At 35.0% G+C, this 25,223-nt stretch overlaps 1 protein-coding gene across 4 annotated transcripts in view; it reads left to right on the top strand.

Moving 5' to 3' along the window:
• The window catches only part of LOC129004972 (choline/ethanolamine kinase), a 52,054-nt gene extending 29,874 nt beyond the window's left edge, over positions 1-22,180 (top strand). For 3 of the 4 annotated variants that reach the window (XM_054433711.1, XM_054433716.1, XM_054433704.1), the window contains exons 3-8: positions 10,004-10,229; positions 10,631-10,764; positions 11,510-11,620; positions 12,750-12,996; positions 17,379-17,546; positions 20,552-22,180. In XM_054433711.1, the coding sequence (XP_054289686.1) occupies positions 10,004-10,229; positions 10,631-10,764; positions 11,510-11,620; positions 12,750-12,996; positions 17,379-17,546; positions 20,552-20,650 (985 nt within the window). In that variant the 3' untranslated portion in view covers positions 20,651-22,180. Of the gene's footprint in view, positions 1-10,003; positions 10,230-10,630; positions 10,765-11,509; positions 11,621-12,749; positions 15,797-17,378; positions 17,547-20,551 lie in introns of those variants that run through there. The other variant, XR_008491788.1, reaches the window with a different exon arrangement.
• The last annotated feature ends 3,043 nt before the right edge of the window (positions 22,181-25,223 follow it).

The raw sequence follows: 25,223 nt of genomic DNA, 5'->3' as shown, positions 1-25,223 counted from the left end.
TTGACTTTTCAATATCTTTTGCAATCAGATCGGTGGTGTTTATGTATGTTTTGAGACCCGTATCTATATACTGTATAATACAAATCCTCTAGGTATAATCAATAAAACACCCCCCATAAATTTGGAAAAAGGGGTTTCCATGATATAACTGGAGCTTCGGGAAAATATAGTAATTTTGGAAGAGTACAGTGAAGCAAATATTCGTTAAGATTTGTATAAAGTTGAACTGCAATACATTTTTTATGTCGATCGGTACAATTTAACGTTTCCTAAATAGTTATCTGTCTGTAGGCCATACTTCTTTATTTTGAGAAACGTCGAGTTTTCATGTAAAAAAGTTAGTACTGCTAGTAAGTTAAGTACCCGCAAAAATAATTTAATGTTTATTTTCATAGATTTTTATATAAAGCGACATACATAATATATTCACATTAAACGTTAAACATGTGCAAAATATAAATTACAGTAGTATACGTACATTATCTATAAACAATGTTTATTAAATTCTTCTAGTGTGTTCTTATTCACTTCTAACATCACGTACACAATTCTATTCGAGTTCAGGAAAAATGCATAATAGCATGTTCAAGTGAGTGACGTTGTAAGTGGGCGATGAGTCCACTGGACTCCGACTCTTGAGTATCCGGGGAATATCCCAACCTGCTCCTCTCGCGTCACCTCGCCTCGCCATGGTACAAAGTTTCACCCCACGTGACCCCGGTGTGATAACGCGTATCACTACTGATAACAGCCATGTATATGCATCCTCTCTCTGTCGTGGCTTGTGGCTAATTGATTTTTCATTCTAACTAATTATTACAATAATTCGCAATTAATTGTCCAAGAGGTTCACAGGATTCTATGCCACCAATCGTCAATAGATCTATTTTGTCATAATGACCCGGTTGTCTGCTAACAATTAATCGTGTTAATGTAAATACAATGCACATGTTGCGCCTCTTTGACACAGAGAGGCTCGTTTTATCAACGTGTCAAGATTTATATTTGTAGGAATGTGTTCTAGTTCAATGCGTTTTCAATTATAGAATTGTATGGTAATATTGACTAGTCAATAATGAAGCATGTCATATTTACTTTTCCGTAAAATGACCTCGTACGTTCTCTTCAAGCTATGAAGTTAATAACACAATTTATGTTATGAAGTGCCTCGTGATTCTGCATGTGAAAGTTTTTATGTTCGATATAATCTAAATAATGATGGGATACACTGTTTGAACGTTTATTTTTATGTTTTGGCTTTGTAACAATAGAAGACGTATTTCAAACATTAATCACACTTTTGTGTCCGTGCACAGCAGCTTGGTTTGATCTATATACTGGGTTGTTTGTTGTTTGTTCTGCAAAAGCTTCACTGTTTTGTTTTTTTTGTTGGTGTAAACTACGCATTTTGCAATCAAGACATGTTGATGTCATGCTATTTTTATAGTTTGGTTATGAGACTTGGTTTTTTTTTCATTTATATGGCCGAGAACACGATAACTCGAGTATTTTTTTCAAAATTTTATGAAACTTAGCATGAACGTGTAGGGTTCCGTAATAAATACACTTGAATGATTTCGCGAACCAGTAAGGGTAATGGGAACAGGGTTTTATAGTGTTAATTTTTTATCGGGGGGTTTCTGTTGTATTATATATATACAGGGTGTCCGGTCATAAGTGTTAAATAAAATTTTGCATTAAACTACATGGTAATGGTGACAGAATGTCGCAAATTTGAGGTTCCCAACTTCAACAGTTAGAGAATAACAAATAAATTAAGATTTTTCAAAAATTTGTGTAGTTGTTATGAAAAAGGTTATTTTACTCTGTTAAAAATGCACTTACTGTCAGTTTCAATGTCATTTTCAGAATCCTCACAAAATTTTAAATAAATATAACACATAATCGTTGGGGTACATAAAAATATTGTATTTAAAATTCTTCGTTAAACAAATTATTTTTATATCGACGAAAATGTAAATAACATACAGCAATTTATTTCTCGGTTGTTGAGTTCCGGAGAGGTTATCAAATATGACTAAAAACTTCCTTATTTAAAGGGCTTTACAATGATGTATAACAACATTTACCTACTGTCAAATCCATGGTGAATTTTACGCACTATTGTGAAAAATCACGGTCAAGCCAAAACAGGTATTGTAAAAAATAATAAAATTTTACTTACTATTTTATGAGCTGACCACTGATGATGAGGGTATGTATAATTTATGATTGACCAGACTACACTTCCATCAAACTAAAGAGTTTTTTTTAAAGACTTTGGAAAATTTGTAATAAAAAAACACAACACATTAGTAAAAAACATAATACACACTACAATTTAAATATGAAATGATAGTTAACCCATTAAACAAATCAATGACACACTTTGTCCGAAGCACAAATCACAGTTTAGGTGTAAAGTGCCCACCGTTTTCCCGCATGCAGGCCCTAGCTCTTTTGCGGATTGCGCCAACTGTGACCTCATACGTCAATTTTTCCCTTACTTTCCCAGCAGCCTCAAAGATTCTCTCCCGTAACTCAACTTCAGAGTTTACAACAGTTGAGTAAACTAGACTTTTCATGTAACCCCAAACAAAAAAATCTAACGGGCTCAAGTCTGGAGATCGAGGAGGCCATGTCACACTTCCTCCACGTCCAATCCATGTCGGGTAGTTTTGGGATAGCCACAACCGAACGCTTTCAGTAAAATGTGGTGGAGCACCATCCTGCTGAAATATGATTTCAGCTCTTTCTTGAGGATCAATTTCATCCAACAACTGAGGTAGAGAGTGCTGAAGAAAATCTAGATATAAATCACCGTTCAGATTTCCTTCGAAGATATGAGGACCAATTAACCGATCTCCAATCACACCTGCCCACACGTTGATCCCAAACCTTTTTTGAAAAGAAGCTTCTCTGGAGGCTTTTGGATTTTCATTATTCCAAAGATGCATATTGTGAATATTTATCACACCTTCTCTGGTAAAACGGGATTCGTCAGTCCATAGTATTTTTTTAAGGAAGTGATATTCAACAATATCACGTTGAAGAAGCCAGCGGCAGAACTCCTTTCTGGATTCGAAGTCACGAGGCTCCAATCCTTGGACCTTTGTAAAATGATACGGATGGAAGTTATTGTCCTTCAACACTTTATGTACTTTCCACCGGGACATACTAGTTTCAAGGGCAAGCTGCCTAACACTAGTAGTAGGATTATCCATAACTCTCTGAATTACACCCTCTTCAGCTGCAACATCCTACTTCTTTCTTCTTCTTCTCAACCGATCCTGTTTCCAGCAAACGTTGATGCACTCTAGTAAACACCTGAGTACTGGGGGTGGTGCGATCAGGATACCGATTCTGGTACTCTCTCTGAGCAGCCGACGCATTACCGTTACACAAACCAGAAATAAAATGCATTTCAACATACTCCCGAATCGAAAAAGACATAGTTGACCGATCACTGTCCACATGTGACTGATAGATCGTTTTAAAATATGACTACTGGTTCGCTTTGTTTTCTTATCGCTTGGATAAAGTATTGTTATCAGTAAAATACCTGAATCTATTGTCTAAATCCATTCAACAAAATAGAAATTCCGGGAGATAATTTAAATCTTATATGAAAATTATACGATAACCGTAACTTTATCACAAACACATTTTACTACTATGTTTCTTTTCTTAGCTGGGTAGTTATAAACAAAGCGTTGCATGCGAGAAAGAAATACAAATTATTTGTTGCCTGCACTTAAATGTATTATTCTTCACAATAGATTTTCTTTGCCCTACCATGTTTTTTTCACAATAATGATCGAATTACATTAGGAAATTTGAAATTCGGTAAAAACTATTATACACCATTGTAAAGCCCTTTAAATAAGGAAGTTTTTAGTCATATTTGATAACCTCGCCGGAACTCAACAACCGAGAAATAAATTGCTGAATGTTATTTACATTTTCGTCGATATAAAAATAATTTGTTTAACGAAGAATTTTAAATAGAATATTTTTACGTACCCCAATGATTATGTGTTATATTTATTTAAAATTTTGTTAGGATTCTGAAAATGTCATTGAAGTTGACGGTAAGTGCATTTTAAACAGAGTAAAATAACCTTTTTCATAACAACTACAATAATTTTTGAAAAATCTTAATTTATTTGTTATTCTCTAACTGTCGAGGCTGGGAACCCCAAATTTGCGACATTCTGTCACCATTACCATGTAGTTTAATGCAAAATTTTATTTAACACTTATGACCGGACACCCTGTATAATCTAGTTACAAAGATAAGTAGCCCAGGATTGGTACATTGCTTTGTACACAGAGGAGGATAAAACGTTTTGTAATGTTGGCAGTCTTGCTGTCGGTTGCTGAATGATGATGTGTACTGTTATGTGAAGATTGTCTGTGGGGGTGTCTCTAATATAATTCATTTAAATCTTAATGTGTTTAAATCTCTCACCACAGATCAAGCGACTAAAACTGCAAGATTTTCCAGCTTATAAAAGTTTTTACTTTAAACCATAAAATTGTCAATAATCATCCAAACCATCGTGTAGAGCTTTAAAAACAAATAATTTTGTTCAGTTTATAGAAGTGTTATTGTAAGATAAATAGTTACGGAGAAAATGCCAAACAACTTTATTACAAGTCCATTATTATAATCATTTGATGAATACTGTAAACGAAAAATTGTGATTTCGTGATACTGTAGTTAAATTTTTGCCCTTTCCCAATTAGTTTACGTTCATGACCTTTTAGTCAATAAGAGATCGTGTCGATTACCACTGAACTACTTAAGAGGCTGCAATACGGTTTAATCTAGATATCAATTATGTTTTAGCTATATTAACCCAATCTTAAGTTTAACCTTGAACAATTCTTGAGCTTTTTCCCGTAGCCGAATTGGTGGCCTCGGATTACAACGCCAAGAGCTTACACGCCAAAGACAGTTACTTCGACCTCTAATCTTTCATATTTCGGGACAAGAGTTTGAAACAATCTATCCATCACCACAGAGGAATTACATCTATCTCTATTTAATCTGCATTTATCAGCACCATTAACACTTGTTACTGGTTTTAAGGGAAACGGTCCAACCAACCCTTGGTATCGTTACCATCATACATATACATTGATATATCTCGCTTTGAATCTAACCAGTAACCGGTGGCCTTGAGATTTGCAGGTGAACACAGTGACATCTCGGCTACCCTGACAACACCTCTACTAGTAGATCAATTCATGCACTTGTTTAGTGTTTGTTTGCTATGACATTGTCTCTAGCCCCGTGGATGATGACGTCGCAGGTCGCAACGGAAAGTTCCGCAGCAGAATTAGGTCAGTGGCCGTCACCAGACAAGGTGGGCCTACGTGGTGTTTACAGCAACATGTTTACCAAACACACCCACTGTTGTTTATATTTTGACTTCTTTCCTGTTATTCATATAGGCCGACCTGATAGTGTTAACAATCTGACTTAGGACTCAAGTGTTTTGTTCTCTCCAGGTACTTCACATAGTTAAACAATTAAAGGTAAAACTTGTGTTTGGTGTTTGGATACGAGTATAGAATTTGTGAATTTGTGCAACGCTCGAGCAGGTGAATAAAAGGGGACCATACATGGCCAATATTATTGCGCAATATTATTGAACTTGTAAGGGTTAAATTGAAGGCGAAAATCTAATTGTGCAATATATTGAGTGAATACAAACCGTTTTGACATATATTGTGCAATCTTCATTATATTGAATCGTGTATGGGTGATATTGCACAATATCCTTTCAGTCTGCCTTCAATCTTCTCTAAATTGACGACTTGACTAAATCGTAGGTTGCACAAAATTATTGAACTGTTTATGGTCGCTCTTCATTAAGATTGTGCTGTGCAATATATTGCACGATAAATATTGACCGTGTATGGGCCCTTAAAATTTAAGGGTACAAGCCATTGATTACAAACAGATATTATGGTCTGGAAATTGAACGCTGGTAAAATAGTTTTAAAGAAACAGAAGACATCGACGCACATGATTTATTTTGCATTAACATGCTTAAAAATTTGCCCTCAGCCTATCAATAGGATGACAACCCTGTTAGAGAGGAGGTTACAGGTAGAAGACTATAAAACTGGTTCGCCGTACTTCGGCGCGTAGGTTGCCCAATTATCCTTTATCCGCGCAGTTGACGTCAGTAATCACCTTGTTCTCTCGAACTTTCCACAGTTTGTTTACTTCACTACTACGGATATTAGAACAGAATGGCAAGAACCACAAACATAAACAAATGACGGCACTAGCTCGAAACACACCGTTAATTATTCAAATTAAAATATGACATAACAGCCAAAATACAAACATTACTGTATGTTACGGTTATTTATTTTGTTTAGGTTACATTCGAGCTAGTGACGTATTTTTGTGTTTCTTACATCCATGTAGTAGCATTCTATGTTGTTTATTTTATTTACCACAAAATGAAAGTAAATTGCAACAATTTTATTTACTCGTAGTATTAATATACGAGACTATTGCAGTTGGACGTGGTTTAAAGGTATTATGGTTCGATTTATAAAGCTATATGTAGTTTTAAGTTATATCAAGATAAAACGTGAGTTATTTCAGTCTGGCATTTCATCAGTCTGCACTCTGCATGTCAGCAGACACACAGAAATAGGTTAGAGACGGTTAGAGAACATCTTGAAGGGAACAAATCACTGATTTTATTGGGGATTGTCGAGTCATTACCCTCTCTAGAATATCCCACGATATTTTTAGTAGGAAATGTCAATGTCAAATTTTAGGGTTGTTTGATATTTCTCAGTACATTTTTGAAATATAAATACTGTATACAGTAGTCCTATTTCTCTCTTCAGTATGAATTTACTAGTTAATTTTTTTCTTCTTGTAGCTTTTTTCTGTACGAACACGAAATCATAAATAATTATAGTCTAGGTACCGTAATCTTAAGTATCATATTGCGTAGGCCTACAAAATAGTACAGTTTCCAATGGTAATTCATAATATTTTTTAAAAGCGTTTCAAAACTATATTAAATAAAAATAAAAGTACCAAAAGTAAATTAAATGCAACAATTCAGCAATGGGTCATTTTATCAATTATCTTTATCCCTCGAGCAAGTGGCGTTACATGGTAGAGGTCGTGCGGAACGAGGTGAAGCCTGAGATTTTCGGCAGGAACGGTCTAAAGCGGGGAAATCCATGGTGGGGGTAAGAAACGAGCCGATCACCGCCTCGCATAGCGACACTTCCCCCGCCACACCACTATTCCCCTCCAAGCTTCACCTCGTTCCGTACGACCTCTAGCAGGTAGCCAACGCGTGTAGTGACGTCACGGCGAGAGAGTGTCAGAGTCAGAGAGAGAGAGAGAGAGAGAGAGCGCTAGAGTGGCGCGATGTGGTGTGATTGGTGACTCGCGTATCACGCCACTACTGTCTGTCTGAACCCAAGAATGCTGTGTACGACAAGGCTGGCCAGCCACCTCTTGACACCTTACTACTAAATTGTTGCATTAGTTGTTGGATTACTGGTTGCCGAATAAAAAAAAAATAAAAATTGCTTATTGTCGTCTAGAAATTGCTTCATCAAAAGTAGTAGATTGTGTAAAGTGTTTTTCAAACAGATTTGAACAGTTTTATGCATATTTAAGGAGCACATAGCAATTATTTGATGTATAGGCCCTACACTTCATATTTAATATATCATTCATATTTTAACTAATCTACAGTTTTAAGAATAAATGTAAAATATTTGCTACTAAATTATTAAATCTCTGATTGGGAAGAGAATCAAATTTATTTTTGGTAGTTTTAATGGAGGTACGGATAAGCATTTTGTGTTTTCAGTTAAAGTGCTTGTCAGGTCTGCAATGTACAATGACTTATACAATTTTGATATCAACAAGTGTTCTGACTATAGTCAACAAACACAGGTGAATGAACAGATAACACTCTGCTTGTGTCTCTTCTGTTTCTGTGTCCTGCCATCTTATAAGAAAAAAAGATCTTACAACTGTCATGAAACTGACCATTAAGAAACTTATCCTCCTCCATACTTTTATATTCAGTTGTGTAGTTTTTTTTTCAATTGCAGTTTTTTGTACAGTCCAGTTTTTGTATATGGAAGTTGGATTATGGAACAGTTATACAGTCGAATGTGAATAAAACAACCAGATAAATACTATAAATAGGCTGTACCAGGTGGCATTCACCAAGCCACTTGTCAAGCCTGCTGAGCCTTCACAGGTCCTGCTGCATATCCATGGTCAGACTCATGAAGAGAGTGTCTCATTACATGTCTGCCTGTTACAGTGGAGGACTGAGCAACTGGCTGTACCAGGTGTCATTCACCAAGCCACTAGTCAAGCCTGCTGAGCCTTCACAGGTCCTGCTGCATATCCATGGTCAGACTCATGGAGAGAGTGTCTCATTACATGTCTGCCTGTTACAGTGGAGGACTGAGCAACTGGCTGTACCAGGTGTCATTCACCAAGCCACTAGTCAAGCCTGCTGAGCCTTCACAGGTCCTGCTGCATATCCATGGTCAGACTCATGGAGAGAGTGTCTCATTACATGTCTGCCTGTTACAGTGGAGGACTGAGCAACTGGCTGTACCAGGTGTCATTTACCAAGCCACTAGTCAAGCCTGCTGAGCCTTCACAGGTCCTGCTGCATATCCATGGTCAGACTCATGGAGAGAGTGTCTCATTACATGTCTGCCTGTTACAGTGGAGGACTGAGCAACTGGCTGTACCAGTGTGTCATTCACCAAGCCACTAGTCAAGCCTGCTGAGCCTTCACAGGTCCTGCTGCATATCCATGGTCAGACCCATGGAGAGAGTGTCTCATTACATGTCTGCCTGTTACAGTGGAGGACTGAGCAACTGGCTGTACCAGGTGTCATTTACCAAGCCACTAGTCAAGCCTGCTGAGCCTTCACAGGTCCTGCTGCATATCCATGGTCAGACTCATGGAGAGAGTGTCTCATTACATGTCTGCCTGTTACAGTGGAGGACTGAGCAACTGGCTGTACCAGGTGTCATTTACCAAGCCACTAGTCAAGCCTGCTGAGCCTTCACAGGTCCTGCTGCATATCCATGGTCAGACTCATGGAGAGAGTGTCTCATTACATGTCTGCCTGTTACAGTGGAGGACTGAGCAACTGGCTGTACCAGGTGTCATTTACCAAGCCACTAGTCAAGCCTGCTGAGCCTTCACAGGTCCTGCTGCATATCCATGGTCAGACTCATGGAGAGAGTGTCTCATTACATGTCTGCCTGTTACAGTGGAGGACTGAGCAACTGGCTGTACCAGGTGTCATTCACCAAGCCACTAGTCAAGCCTGCTGAGCCTTCACAGGTCCTGCTGCATATCCATGGTCAGACTCGTGGAGAGAGTGTCTCATTACATGTCTGCCTGTTACAGTGGAGGACTGAGCAACTGGCTGTACCAGGTGTCATTCACCAAGCCCCTAGTCAAGCTTGTGAGCCTTCACAGGTCCTGCTGCATATCCATGGTCAGACTCATGGAGAGAGTGTCTCATTACATGTCTGCCTGTTACAGTGGAGGACTGAGCAACTGGCTGTTCCAGGTGTCATTCACCAAGCCACTAGTCAAGCCTGCTGAGCCTTCACAGGTCCTGCTGCATATCCATGGTCAGACTCATGGAGAGAGTGTCTCATTACATGTCTGCCTGTTACAGTGGAGGACTGAGCAACTGGCTGTACCAGGTGTCATTCACCAAGCCCCTAGTCAAGCTTGTGAGCCTTCACAGGTCCTGCTGCATATCCATGGTCAGACTCATGGAGAGAGTGTCTCATTACATGTCTGCCTGTTACAGTGGAGGACTGAGCAACTGGCTGTACCAGGTGTCATTCACCAAGCCCCTAGTCAAGCCTGCTGAGCCATCACAGGTCCTGCTGCGTCTCTATGGCCAGACTCATGGAGAGAGTGTCTCATTACATGTCTGCCTGTTACAGTGGAGGACTGAGCAACTGGCTGTACCAGGTGTCATTCACCAAGCCCCTAGTCAAGCCTGCTGAGCCTTCACAGGTCCTGCTGCGTCTCTATGGCCAGACTCATGGAGAGAGAGCACTCGAGAGTCTCATTACTGACTCTGTCATCTTCACTCTATTGTCTGAACGCAACTTGGGGCCCAAACTGCATGGCATATTCCCTGGTGGACGGATTGAGGAGTATATACCGGTATGTAGACAAGATGATAATTTGTCCAGGAATATTTTACAACATTCTATTGATGTTTTTAGGCCTATTAAGGTACTCTAATACGTTAATGTTTTTAACAAAAAGTGTAGTGACTCAAATGTTAAGTAAGTACAGTAGTCAGAAGTGAACATGACAGTCTAAACTTGGTCTTAAATTTGTACTTTTATTAGGATATTCATCATCTTCAATGCCTGTATCTTTTTTCTTTTTAGATTTAATTCTCCAAAACCATCCCTGGATATAAAAACACCAACACTCTTCCAATAATACTACTAGACATGTCAATGAATGTTCAGATTTGTGGTAATTTTTATATGGAATTGTTACACAAAATATGCATTGTGTTTGCTGAAATAAAATGCAATGATGATGTTCTGCAGGCAAGGCCACTCAGGACGCTGGAACTTGCTGATGACAAGCTGAGTCGTCAGATAGCTACCAAGATGGCCGCTGTGCATGCTATGAACGTTCCTATCAACAAGGAGCCTCGTTGGCTCTGGGACACCACCAATAGGTGAGCTCAAAGTCTGTATCATCTGTAGTAGAAGTTAAGTACTGTACGAGTACAGGGTGTCTACTGGTCACTGAATTGACGGAAGTCCCAGGAAAAAGTTGTCCAGGGGTTACGGAAGCCATTGAAGTTTGCTCATTTTAGGAGGTTAAAGAAGTCTCTGAAATTCACTAATTTTACCAGGAGGTGTACTGGAAGTACTGTGTGGATGGTGTACCTTTGTAGGGAATCACTGATTTTATAAAGACGTGAAGGAAGTAACTGAAATTCACTGATTTTACAAGTGGAAACTGGAAGTCGCTAAAATTTACTGTTTTTACTAGGGGGTCAAGGAAGTCACTGAAATCTGCTGATTTTACAAGCCTATCTCTAGCTAGTTATTACAAAATGAAAATACTGTTGAATCTGCCTGTGATACACTTTTCGTCTGTTGGAGTTTCATTTTATCCTTGATTTTAGCGAATTCCCCTATAGGGAAGTAGCTACAGTCAAACCTCTATAAGACTATCAAGGAGTAGGAGAAAAATTTGTACTATCGAGGTATTTTTCATTAACTTTTCCAAAAGTCTTTTTCAGACGAGATTTTCTGCTCTATGACTCTTTTCCTTTATAAAAACAAAAAATGATCTTGCCTCACAATATGTTCCTGTGGAAAGTAATAATTTGAAACTCAAATATACTTCATCAATAGTGTACCAAACTTAAAAAATTGTTTTTGTATTTTATTGACAATCTGTTTCATTTTCAGGTGGCTTCAAAACATTGATGAAGGTCAAATGAAGGAGAACCAGGTAGATGAAAGTCCAATCGCTGAGGTGCTCTACAAGCTGGACTTGAAGAGAGAGGTCTCCTGGCTGAAGTAAGACACCTTCTAGTATTAGGCCTACAAGTAGACAAATAGTCAATGGTGTACCTTTCAGAAGCCATCTTGCTAGCTTTTAAGAAAATTATTTTCCTTTTTTATGTTTGGCTTTTAGAAGACAACTTCTAAAAAAATTGATTATTAAGGATTTTTGTCTGTAGTTTTTTTAGTTTAATTTGTTCAAAATAGGTCATCATACCTCTGTAGGCCTAGTCCAAATTTCTCTTCAACAGTTGCTGACTAGTATCATAGACAAATAGAATAAATATAGGATGTCAAAGGAAGGTTCCGGCGCCCACCGCTAGGTTTGCCGTGTAGTTACGGCGCACACCGCTGCAGGCAAGGAGCGCAGGAGCCGTATGCGACCAGCAGACGCTGCAGCGGTGTGCGCCGTAACTACACGGCAAACCTAGCGGTGGACGCCGGAACTTATGCCAACCGCAGCACAGCTGACGGTCTCTATTTATTCTATTTGTCTATGCTAGTATTGTTGCAAACACAACATTGTCAAAGCTTGCAATATGTCAAAAGACCAGAATAAATAAATACATAAAACATGACACAAAAAAGCACAGACATACAAATGAACAAAGATAGAGCAACTATCATACCTGCAACTGACTGGACCTGGCGTCTTCCCTTCACTATCACTATCAGTAAAACGGTTAGCGATATCAAAGAAGAGAGAGTAGAATTTAAATTGTAATTTTTCATTGATGATATTATCTGTTTGTTCTTCTTAGTTTCGTTTTGTATATTTTATACTCATCAAGCATAAGTCAGTTGGTTCCCTTTAATACAATAATGTAATAATTCCACGGCCACGATAAATATCATCACTCATAGTGATTGTGATTGACTCAGGGTGCTAGGAAATAAAAGTTCAGAAATTGGGACGTTGTTGGTTTATTTTGAGAACTTTGTTGCATCTCAATGAAAAGTCAGCCTCCACTGAGCCATAGAAGGTATAGAAAGCCACTGTTTTCTCAGCTAAACATGTGATTGTCAGCTCATAACAGATGCAATATTGTGATGAATAGGATCAGCCAGAACTTGTAGCAATCTCCCATGTTAACCAGAAACTACTGTATAGTGATGATTCACAAGGAGCCTTGTTGGATTTCAGAGAGCATTTGATCAAGTTGAAATCTCCAGTGGTGTTCTGCCACAATGATATGCAGGAAGGCAACATATTGCTTCGTGAAGACCTCGAGGACCCCACCATTGTGTTGATTGATTTCGAGTACTGCTCGTACAATTACCGAGGTTTTGATATCGCCAATCACTTTATCGAGTGGATCTATGATTACACTGAAGCGGAACACCCGAATTTCCGAGTTGTCAAGGAAAACTACCCTTCTCGTGACCAGATGGTAAGTGACAGTCTATTTGCCCATTTGGCGGTGCAACTAAGTGTCTTACCGAGTGTTATAACATACTCGTTACTATTATACACAATGGCAAATATTAATGTAGGAAACTATAATTAACATATTAAATAGGCGTGTATAAGTAACATAGGCTACTTTGAATAACAAGCAAGTAATAGAAAAATTGTTATAGATTTTTAAATGTGTTAATATATAACAATGTTTTAAGTGGTTATAAGAATAGATTACTGAATCTGTCTTCTAACACAATGATGGCTTGTTTTCAAAGTAGTTTTATGTGATCCTAATGTATGAGTTAGTTGTATTTTATTTTAACTATGAAATTCAACTATATTTCAACTTAACTGTTTACAACATACTCACCAAACAGCTTACAAATTTTACTTTGAATATTTTTTATTATTCACCTAGTTAATATGATTTTAATCATGAATACCTAATCATTATTTTTAGTTGCACCTTTTAATGCCAAAATGGGCCTGACTTTTGTTGCTGTGTGAAAGAGAGAATGGATGTATTTTATTACCTATTATTGTTTATTTTTTAGCTTGTTTTTACCACTACCGGTATCTGTATCTTGATATTTCAGTGTGGCAGATTGCAAGTGGATATATATAAATATATTCATATGTGACCAATTAAGATACAGGTATATAAATATATAGGTTACTGTCTTCGCAATCCTGATTTGTTATAGCACTTCGGCCGTTTCGGAGATTACTCCATCGTCTTGTACGACTTCGCACCTGACGATGGAGCTATCTCCAAAACGGTCGTAGTGCTATAACAAATCAGGATTGCGAAGGCGGTAACTTACATATTTATATACCTGTATCTTGATTGATTCACATATGAATAAATGAGTTGGAAACTAGAAACCGCCTTAAAACAAATAATACTCTATTATAAATTGGCAAACAAATTTTCATTTAGACAATGTATGTTTTTTTTTGTGAACATTTGTTGTATGTTACTCAAATTTCAATTCAGCAAATGGAGTTCAGATTATTTTTTAACAGTTTTTTAAACAAGATCTTGGAATAAAAAAGTCTTACGTTGTTCCAGTAAGTAATGAAAATGTTCAATTTTGTGCTGTAAACAAAGGCATGCTTAGACATTTTGGCTACTTAAATTTACTAAATTATTCATGAATGAAAGTTTCCAGTGTGATTGGTCGTAGTATTTTCATGCAACTTCAAACTCTCATGCACCATATCAGATTATATCAAGCTACTAAAAAAAATGTTATGTTTTCTTTTTCAACATGTTACACTGTTCTAGCCTATTTATAAACCATATGTATAAAAGTAAGTTTTATATGCTAAACATTTTAGTTTTCTGACTTTTATAGTTCAAAAGGCTCATGGGAAGAATGAAATAATATCAATTTTATACTGTTATCTTGTTTCTTTTTTTTGACAAATTATTGATCTGAAAATTACTTATAATACTGATATGGTGTGCAAATATTTACTAGGGACAGGCTATGTTTTGCAAACGAGAAACTGGTCTGGATGCCAAACATACCTTTATAAGGACAAATTAATTAAAGTTGTCAGAGCTTTTGAATTAGGTCTACAAGCAATTCATGTTTTACAATAATTGAGCAGTTGCTCAATAATTTAGTTTAAAGATTTTAATGTAATAAATTTTTACCAAATTCTATTTAATTTCTTACAAGTGAGTTTATGTTTTAAAATTCATACAATTTGTAAAAATATATTGAAATACCTGTAACAAATATTTTTCAAGGACAAATGTCCCAAACTAGCCCATCCCTAGTTAATATTACCAAGTTTTCCTAAAATGATTTTTCAGGCGAGGTAAGTTTCTTTATTTTTATTAGTTTTATCATGCTAGGTATCACTTAATTCATTTTTAGTCAATTTAAATTCATTATCACCATTTAATGGCTATTATTTTACCATTCTCATCCAATTTAGGGGTAGGCATTTCAAGTAGGATTTCTTCGAGAATGAGAACAACTGTGCCTGGCTTGTGTGGAATATGTGGTGGAATTAATTGTGTTTGAATTAAATGAAATAGAAAAATAAAACGTAATCTTGGTCAAGTAAATAAATAAAACAAGGAAATATTAGAGGCTTCCTTTGTTGGTTGTATAGGAGCTGCATGGAAGGGGGTGAAAAACTAATTTTCCTTATGAAATTTGTTGTAAAATATAACATCAATGTTGTGAAAAACCTTTAAAAATTGCATGAAATTTGATAAATGTGTCCGTTAAATCAAGCTGGTCAACTTAAGTAGTCCTACATATTGCCTTTGTTTATTCAATTGAGTGAAATTTGTTAGATTATGATGTATTGTTGGTTATTTTACATAGCCTAATTGATACTTGAACAAACTGAGGGCAAACACACATGAATTAGAAAATAATATTGTTACTGTAACAGTAACCAGATTCATCAGTTAGTTTATCCTTTAAAAAAATAATTTGTGAAAAACTTTACAAAAAATTATACTTTGGAATTAATCTTCACAATCAACCTACCAATTCCGCACCAAACTATTCCACGCAAGTCGGCGCACCAGAGGACAGCTGATAATCAGTTGTTATCAGTTTGTGATTGGTCGATTGTTGTTTTTGCCTCTCTGCGTTTTGTGTGTTTTGTTTCTTTTCGGGGCAACTTGCGGAAGCTACGGACTCCCATGGGAACTCTCAAACTTGGGAATTCTCGAACCCGAACCCGGGATGTCGCAAACCCTCTGATCTCTGATCTGACTATGTCGGACCAGCTTGTAAAAAAAGGTTGAAATATGCACGGTAATTGACATTGGTAACACCCACTTTTGGGGAAAATAGAGTTTTGCTGCCCCTGTTGTTCTGCTGGTGATTTCTAAGAGGGAAAACAAGGTTAATTAGTACCAATCTCTTCTAGAGCTTAGACAACTGGACTAAAAATGAAAATAAGTCTCTTTAGATAACTGATGTACGATTATATATATTAACAATACATTATAGGCTATGCATATATACAGCTTACCTACTTATTGGATAATTCACTCATAAGAGGTATAACTTCTCAATAATGGTTTTTACCATATTTTAGTAAAACAAAATATCAAAATTCACGACTAAGCTTCCTATTTTCTAGTTTTCAGCAAAACTCAATTTTCCCATCAAAAGTGGCTTCAGATTACTTGTATGTATGTTAGAATTTATGTAACTTGCATGTAGGCCTACTCTAACAGTTATTATTGTACTTAAATTATTTTCATTTGCAACATTTACATCACATCAATTTGAAAGTAAAACTATTATGTGTTTTTTGTTTGTAAATGTATTTATGATCTATTCACACACTTGCAATAGGTTATGATTCTTATTCTTACAAGTTTTTATCATTGGCAAAACACAAATTTGTACTTGACTAATCTAACTTGGCTATGATCGGGTACACAAGGTCATCTATAATTTTATGTAATCTCAGATAAGAAATTGCTTATTATGTACTGTGAAACTAAGCAAAAATGAAATCAATGTTAGCCTAAATGTTACGAAAATATAAATGAATACAGGGTAAATTAGTACGGTAAAGTAAAATCTCATGACAGTAATATTATATCTGATCGACTAGTCTGATAGTGCAAAACGAATTAACTGTATGAATCATAGATAATAGATGTGAAAATTTCTTTAACTCCCAAAGAATAACAAATTTTGTATTTGATTGTATGTGGGCACAAGGAATCAATATGTTGAAACGCAAAGTGATATGATTGTTCTCTGAAAGATATATTGATAGACTTGTGAAGAATATCTAGCGTATTTACAAGAGTTATGACATAAAAAATACCATTGACTAACAGATTCATTATAAAAGCAAAAAGCATCTTAAGAACAATTTTTATAACTTAAAAAATAGTTATGGTAAATCATGGCTTATTACCATAGTGTGTACAAAATAATACTTTAAAGGTAAGTTATATTTATGTATGATCACTGTATGGATTGATAAAAATTAATTTATCCTCCCTTGAAATGAGACAACTTAAAAAAGTTGTAAAATTGAGGAATGCATTATGCAAGCGAATAGAAAACCTTGTGAAAATACGCCAGAGAATAGAAAGGGTTACAACTTAATCTTGATGATGATGAAAGAGATTTAAAAATCCAAGATGAAACAAAATCTTAACCAAAGGCAAAATCTTGGTCCCTTCTTACATCCAGGATATTGTTATAACTGTACAACCACAAAGGTAAAGATGCGACGTAACTTAGATCTTTGAATTGTTCAGTTGTATAAAGTAGTATGCAATCAAACAAAGCAAGTGTGAATAGATTGTTGTGTTACTGAGAGGTTGTTGTGTTCCATGTGTTTATGAGCTGCTTACTCTGTCCACAGCTGGTGTTCTTAGAGCAATACGCACACAGTGTACCGGGACAACACGCACCAGTGTGCCTAGACACGCTGATCAGAGAGGTACGCAACTTTACCTTGGCGTCTCACCTGTTCTGGGGACTGTGGGGAATGGTGAACGCCAAGAGAAGTCAGATTCCCTTCGGATACTGGGTAAGATATTGCAGTTAAACATTGTGTTAATTTAGTAAAGTAGATTCTTGATTTTCCGTTCTTCAGTTTTCCAACCTTCCATGTTATCAGACTCTCCCTTTGACTTTACACCGTAGCGGGTAAGTCCATGCACCTTTTGAAGCCGCAATCAGTACTCTGCAGATTCATGTCATCCAAAGTGTCACTCTTTGAAACCTATTGCATCTTTTATATCTAGTCAATTATATAAAATAAAATAATTGTAGGAAGCCATCACTATGTTACTGTCTCATTCTACTAGTTAAAATAAACGCTATCAGCAATCTGACACAAACTTCCATTAGCTTGTCAAAAACCATTATCTTTGACTATTCATACAATAGTCAATGCCTTTATCATAGGTAAACAGAAGGAAAAGCTGCATTAACTTTTGAACCGTAATTTTTAAAACAATGTGGGGTTTCACTTGTTAGTTTAGAATTATAAGGCCCTTAACATACTAACTTAACCAAAACCAGGGTTTTTTTTATCCGATTTTTCGTTATTTTATTGGTTTTCATGGAAAAATCCCAATTAAAAATAACAAAAAAAATTTAAAAACAGAATTTTTTTTGGAGAACCATGAATTAGTACTCACTTACCAAATTTCATCAAAATCGGCCTACAGATATTGAACGAAACTGAACACACAGACATCACTTTGAAAACCACTTTTTTGGATTCAGTGAAACCCAAAACAGATATATCCACTCAAAACTCAAACTCTGATGAAACAAAACTTTCTCCATATACTATGGTATATGGGGAGAAAGAAAAAAATAGAAAATAGTGACAGGTCGTATATATTGATGTAATGTTAGTTCAAAAGTAAATCAATCCTCATACCTCTCAGCTACATTCAACATCTTGCAGTGTGAATGCAAACACATAGCAGATGGGACAAATAATGCTTTTCTTTATATTGTGCTGTCACGGGAAGTAAAAATAAACGGTATCAGCATTCTGACACATACTTTCTCCCATAAGTTTGTCAACAACCTTTATCATGTGTAAGCGGTGAGAGTAAATATACGGAAATGGGATTTGTACAATTTTGTTCAGAATTTAAAGGACTATAACATGCTAAATTTTTATCAATATCGTTCGGGCCATTTTCGGGAAAGTCCGATTTTTCTGTTATTTTATGGAGGTTTTATGGGAAAATGACATAATTTATAACTTTTGAACCGTAATTTTTACAGAAATGGGATTTGTACAATTTTGTTCAGAATGTAAAGGACTATAACATACTAAATTTTTATCAAAATCGTTTTGGGCCATTTTTGGGAAAATCCTATTTTTCCGTTATTTTATGGGGTTTTATGGGAAAATCCCCATAAAAAAATTTCTAAAAAATTAAAAAAAAACTATCAAAACTGTAAGGACTACAAGATACTATGTTACATCAAAACCGGATTTTTTTCTAAAATCCTTATTTTTTGTTATTTTATGGGGTTTTTATGGGAAAATAACATATTTGACCATAACTTTTGAACCGTAATTTTTACAGATATGGGATTGGTACCATTTTATTCAAAAGGGCTACAACATACTAAATTTTTATCAAAATCGTTCGGGCCATTTTTGAGAAAATCCAATTTTTCCGGTTTTTTATGGGTTTTTATGGGAAAATCCCCATTAAAAATCCAAATTTCAGAAAAATGAAAAAAATGCCTGGAGATACCATGGATTAGAACCTACATACCAAATTTCATCAAAATCGGACCACAGGTGTAGTCTCTAGCTCTGTACACATCCAGACACACAGACATCACTTCCAAAACCACTTTTTTGGGTCCAGGGGGACCCAAAACGAATATATCCACTCAAAACTCAAACTCGAAAATTTTGACGAAAACAATACTTTCTCCATATACTATGGTATAGGGGGAGAAAGTAAAAGATATGTCTAATAACACTTGTAATATATATTTTACATTTTTACTGTTTTAAGAGTCTTCATCACCCCTCTAAAAAAGAGCAAAACATGTCTTTTTGTTTAGAAAGCATGTAAAAAACCTAAGTGTGTCTCAAATAGTTAGATTTTTCTACCCTAAGTATTGTTTTTTAGGGCAAAAAATTTGAAAGATTTGTCATTATTACAAAGCTATACAAAAAATTTGGAAAGAGTTTTAAACAATGTAAGGTAGTAGAATGGTGCAGCAACTCTTGTAGTAAATAAAAAAAGATCAAAAGGATTCAGTCAATAACGTCAGCCGAAGCTGACAATAACGTCTAAATAATAAACCATGTTTGGGCTATGAATAGGTTTTTAGCCGGTTTAGGTTGGATAATCAAGACTACTGTACAAAAATCAATACATAATTTTGCCTAAGTTGCAAAGGCACACAAGGACACTTTATACAAACTCATAAATCAGAAAGAAAATCAGATATTTTCATTAGTTCATTTCTTTTTTCTAAACATTTACATACAGTGACACATTGTGTTTTTTTAGATACAGTAGTTAGATGGTTTAGGACAGTTAAACTGTTGATGTGGGCTATGTGTATTGTCACATCAGCAGCACCCTACTAAGTACTAAACATGGATACTCTACTGTTAATTGACAATTGTTTTTAAGTTTAATAGGTGGGTAAACAAAAAAAAGCTACAACATTTTAAAAAGAAGCTGCGAGTAATGTGGTTTAAAACTTTAAATAAAATTGAATTATAATTAAATGTAAAGTTTAAAGTTTTCTTTATAGAAACAACACCACTTCTCTTGCATTGAGAACGTCCGTGAAAATATCTTAATGCCCTGAAGCAATGAAGAATCTACAGTCCTGCCTGAAAGTAGCCTGATAATTTCTTGAATTGTCAAATATTTTATTTTTTAGTGTCATTCCATATGACTCTACCACAGGTATTAAAGTTGTTTATTTTTCAAACTTTGACTATAGTCTACATACAGTTTGATACAAACTGGCCATAACAACAAATAAATAATTAGCCCTACTAAACAATTTATTAAAATTATTTTTCAGGAGTACGCCAAGGAGCGAATTGACTCTTACTTCCAGTTGAAAGCTGAGTTGGTCGGCTGCGATAGTGGAATAAAAAGAAAGGCCGTTGACTTGGAATGAGCAGAGTGAGGTTTGTACGATTTCACTCTCCGATCTCTCACTTCCTTAGATCATTTACCTCGAGACTGGCTCTTGTTGTTTAACCTCGCTTGGTTCAAACGAACCAAGAAGATACCTGTTCACTTTGCGGTTGTGAAAATTTAAATATTAGCTCAATTTTTTATGAAAGAGTTATTGTGCTATGGTTATGATGGGATAACGCATTTTCATCTCAGTTAAAAATAAATTTGATTTGAAGTAATTTTTTTTAATTGTATGAAGATATTTTTTAAAGTTTAAGTATATATTCCCAACCTTTCAATTAATATGTTTATTAATTGGTCAGAAACAATTAAAAATTTAATTTTATAATAAGGAGGTAATTAAAGAGTCTCCTTATGAACTTCACCATAATCTAAGTATTTTATCACATAATTTCAATATGCACTCTTTTAATATCCTCACAATCTAGAATCTAGTTGGTAACATCACTTTCTAAGAGCTTATTTGTAACTCACAAGACCTCTACCCAATAATCGCTTATGTTGTTAACTGTAAGACTTACTTACATTGCCTTGTAACGACATTCAGACAGTAGCTGGAAGTGGGAGGTCGATGTCATTCTAGGCTGTGTTCTTTTATTGTTTAGTAATTAATCGCTTGTTGAATTGTATATTTTATTTATAAGGATCTAAAATCAGTCTTAGTTATTTTCATGTTAGGTATTTTTGGTGGTTAATGTACTTAAAGAGATTTCTATTTATTAAACGGTGGTAAAAAAGTAATATTTTTGTAAATTCTGCATTAGTTAGTCTATACTTTTTAGACTTTAGCGCCATCGTAAATAGATTTACGTCTTTCAGTATTATTCCATGCATTTCTATTTCATGGTTTAATCTTCGGATTGTATTATTGTTGTGTGAATAGTTTGTACAGTTTATTTATCATTTCATCCTTTGTACTTAGTGTTTTACCTTTTGTACTTATTTATAACACATTTTTTATACTCGTTTTGTTATTTTTTAATGTTCCTTAAATAATTTCCTTACGACATGACAGTGTCATTTTGTAAACGTAAACATCGGTGCTACTAACATATCTTCATATGCACTTAGATAAATGATTCAGTCCTTATTTTATGTAAATAAGTATAAATAAGACTGAACATCCAAATATTAGATGTTAGTTTTACTTTACGAATACTAATGGGTTCAGAATGCTGTGATGTTATGTTTAGTGTGTTAGCACCGAGAAATATTGTGTCTAAATAATCTTTAAGCCACTTTTAATCTTCCAAACAATCTCACATGTGTCCCACGAATTTAGTCAAATTTAGATGAATCTTGTGATGTGATGTGGCTGTTGTCAATACCACAAAGCTGGCGTGATATTGTTTTAGTTGGAACCCATTAGTATTGGTCGACTTGCCTCTTTTTATTTCTTGACTGTTTGTAAATTGTACATTTTTATATTTATGTTGTTATGAAAAGATATTTATTAGTCTATAGGATATGTATTTTAAAAACATTATAATAAAAAGTTCAAACTTGACTGTGTTTCATTATTTCCTTGTGATTATTAAAATTTAGTTTTTATTCAATTGAGAATAGAATAACTAGGCGGTACAAGATAATTTACCTGCTATTGTAATATTTGTGGTTGTTAAACATTATTATAACACTATTTTTGATCAGAGAGTTATTGTTGGATACTTGGACCAAATTGCTATAATGTTTAACTTGGGCAGATTTGAATTATTTCAAAATAGAGCTATATTACGTTTTATGTTTAATTGACGTACTATGGATATCAAAAGATTAAAATCCTTAGAATGTCTTTGATAGTTACTTTTGATAAAAGACTATTTAGTTATGTATCCAAAATGTTTCGATTGTTTTATGTTAAAATAGTATATTTCATCACTTAGGCTTAAAGTCACTCTTTTCTACCCGAGTTCAAGCTTAACTCGAAAAATGAACGAGGGTGGAAAAAAACGCTTTTTGCCTGTGTGATGAATTATATTTTTTGTCATATTGCTCCATTATACGGCCATTGGTGGCCTCCATGTTTATAGGATACACTAACAACTACTTAGCTAGAAAAGATTCACCCAATCCGATGATTCGAGGTGTATGTGTAAACCAAGGATTATGAACACCTCACTATGCCCCAGTGGTTGTAGTATATCGCTACAAACACACAGGTCACCAATTATTTGCCACACAGGACGGGATTGGATCCCGAGCAGACGAATGCCACTGGCCAAGTGACACACGCCCTAGTCACCTCGGCTATCTGTTCTTGGAGACTGAGGAGTCAAAAACCGGTATTTAAGCTGAAGCCAACGATTGCAAACAGATAGTGCAACAGCAAGTTGTTCAATGCGCTACTAGGTAGCAGCACTAGTTAGTCACGGACTATTTAGATGAGATTTTTCAGTTGAACCACAACAGTGATCATAAATTGTGTTACTGAGGCTTTACTGCAAAAAAGTATTTTTCCTAAAATGGCTATATAATAATAACCTTATCAAACTAAATCGAGGTTTAATTCAATATTATATTGTAAACTAGACATCTTTTGATTTTATGAGATTTTGGATTCAAACAATGCTATCAGAACATTACAATTTATAAGAAAACTTGGAAATTTACAACAACAAAAAAACTTTATTTAATGTTTATTACAAATACCTGGACTTATCTTCGTTACATATTTGATATTGTCTTATTATTCCAAATTAGCCTAATTAATAAAATTGTGACAACAATACAGTTACAAATCAACAACAGGTATAATGGAATTAAAAGGCAAACAAAAAAGTCTTACGAAATACAAATTATTGGCCTTAGTTAGGAAACAAAACAACAAAACTTTTAATGTAAAGAAGCTCTCTTTTTGACTTCTACCTTGTTTCCAATTTAAGTCGGAAGCACATAAGTTTGCAGTTGAGGGAGGAGCCTTTTACCATACGGTGTTGAATGAACCAATGAGAACCGTGCGGTGTTGCCAAATCTTATAATACCAGCTGATTTGAAAATATTGCTTAGTATATTTTAATTAGTGTTGTCAACGGGCGATGTGGCAACGTCGCACTAGCCTTGTCATGTGATTGGCTGCCACCAACTGCAAACTTACGTGGTCCCGACTGTAGTAAGTGATTCAATCATTTCAACTTTCAACTGTTACCATTGTGTAGTGTACATCATCCCATCAATATGTCTAACTGTTAACCAGAATGCAACAATAAGCTATAACCGATTAAAACAAGGGATACATACTCTCGATTCATACGATTACTTACTCTCAAAGTTTACAACTGCTGACTTTTACTCCGTAGGGACTAAAAATGCTCTTTACTCCATAGGGAGTAAAAGAGTTACTTTAGACCACAATAAATTTATTGAAAACGACTGTTTTTGCTGGAGTATGACAAAAAATATTTTTATGTAGCCTATTGCTGTATGAATTGAATAAGTTGGGATACGTTGACAAAGATAATTTTTTAAATCTGGGATTTATGATGGTTTAGGCCTATATAGATTGTGTTACTTGTACAAATATGAATGGAGATTATTTTCACTTAATTGTAAGATATAGTTGCATTACACCTTGTACATATTCCCGATGTAAAAGAAGTGTGGGTCTTCTCCATGTTTACAAAAATACCATTGTAATTAGTTGAATGTGTTAGTAAGCCAAGAACTGTAAGCAGAAGGTTAGAATGGCTGGACCTTTTGTAAACCTTATGACTTAACAGCAATACCTTAGTACCATCTCTTCGTTTTTGACCAGGTTTACTGGGTTAACTGTGTCAGTTTTCTTAATTTTAAATCAAATAGCAAAATCAAAATTATAATAATTAGAATAACTGCACTTACAATAAATGTGTAACTTAAGACAACCATAAACACCACCAGGAGTCAACCTAAGGTTATCTTTTATACATCTAACTGATTTTCTATTTTTGTTTAACTATTTCTTGGTTTTGAATTCACCTGTATTAATTGTCAAGTTCTACACATCAAAGTACATTCCTCATCATTATTGGTAAAAGAAGTTGGTTGTCCTTCTTAAACAGGGGTACACAAATATAGTTGAGGTTAAAAACATTTAAGGCTGTGAACACCTTTTGATAAACGTGTTGAATTCAAAAGATATTGATTGTTATAATTTTTTTAATTTCTGTTTGATTGAATGGTAATAAATTCTTCAATGTCTGTATTTTCCTTTTTCTGTGTGATAAACATCCTTCTTAAACAGGGGTACACAAATATAGTTGAGGATAAAAACATTTAAGGCTGTGAACACCTTTTGATAAACGTGTTGAATTCAAAAGATATTGATTGTTATAATTTTTTTAATTTCTGTTTGATTGAATGGTAATAAATTCTTCAATGTCTGTATTTTCCTTTTTCTGTGTGATAAACAATAAGTATTTACTATTTTTACTCATTTGATTGGTTGAAGTCGTCTTGTGACATGATTTTGGGTCTTCTGTAACAGTCTTGTCTGATTAAACTTAAATTAACAACCAGTATCTAATCTATCAATTTTTTTTGTATATTTTTTCTATAGCTTAGTAACAAATAAT

This window comes from Macrosteles quadrilineatus, unplaced genomic scaffold, assembly GCF_028750875.1.
Source record: "Macrosteles quadrilineatus isolate MER2022 unplaced genomic scaffold, UCM_ALF_1.0 Scaffold_1__1_contigs__length_201487025, whole genome shotgun sequence".
Taxonomy (NCBI): Eukaryota; Metazoa; Arthropoda; class Insecta; order Hemiptera; family Cicadellidae; genus Macrosteles; species Macrosteles quadrilineatus.
This window is presented reverse-complemented; position numbering and strand designations above follow the sequence as displayed.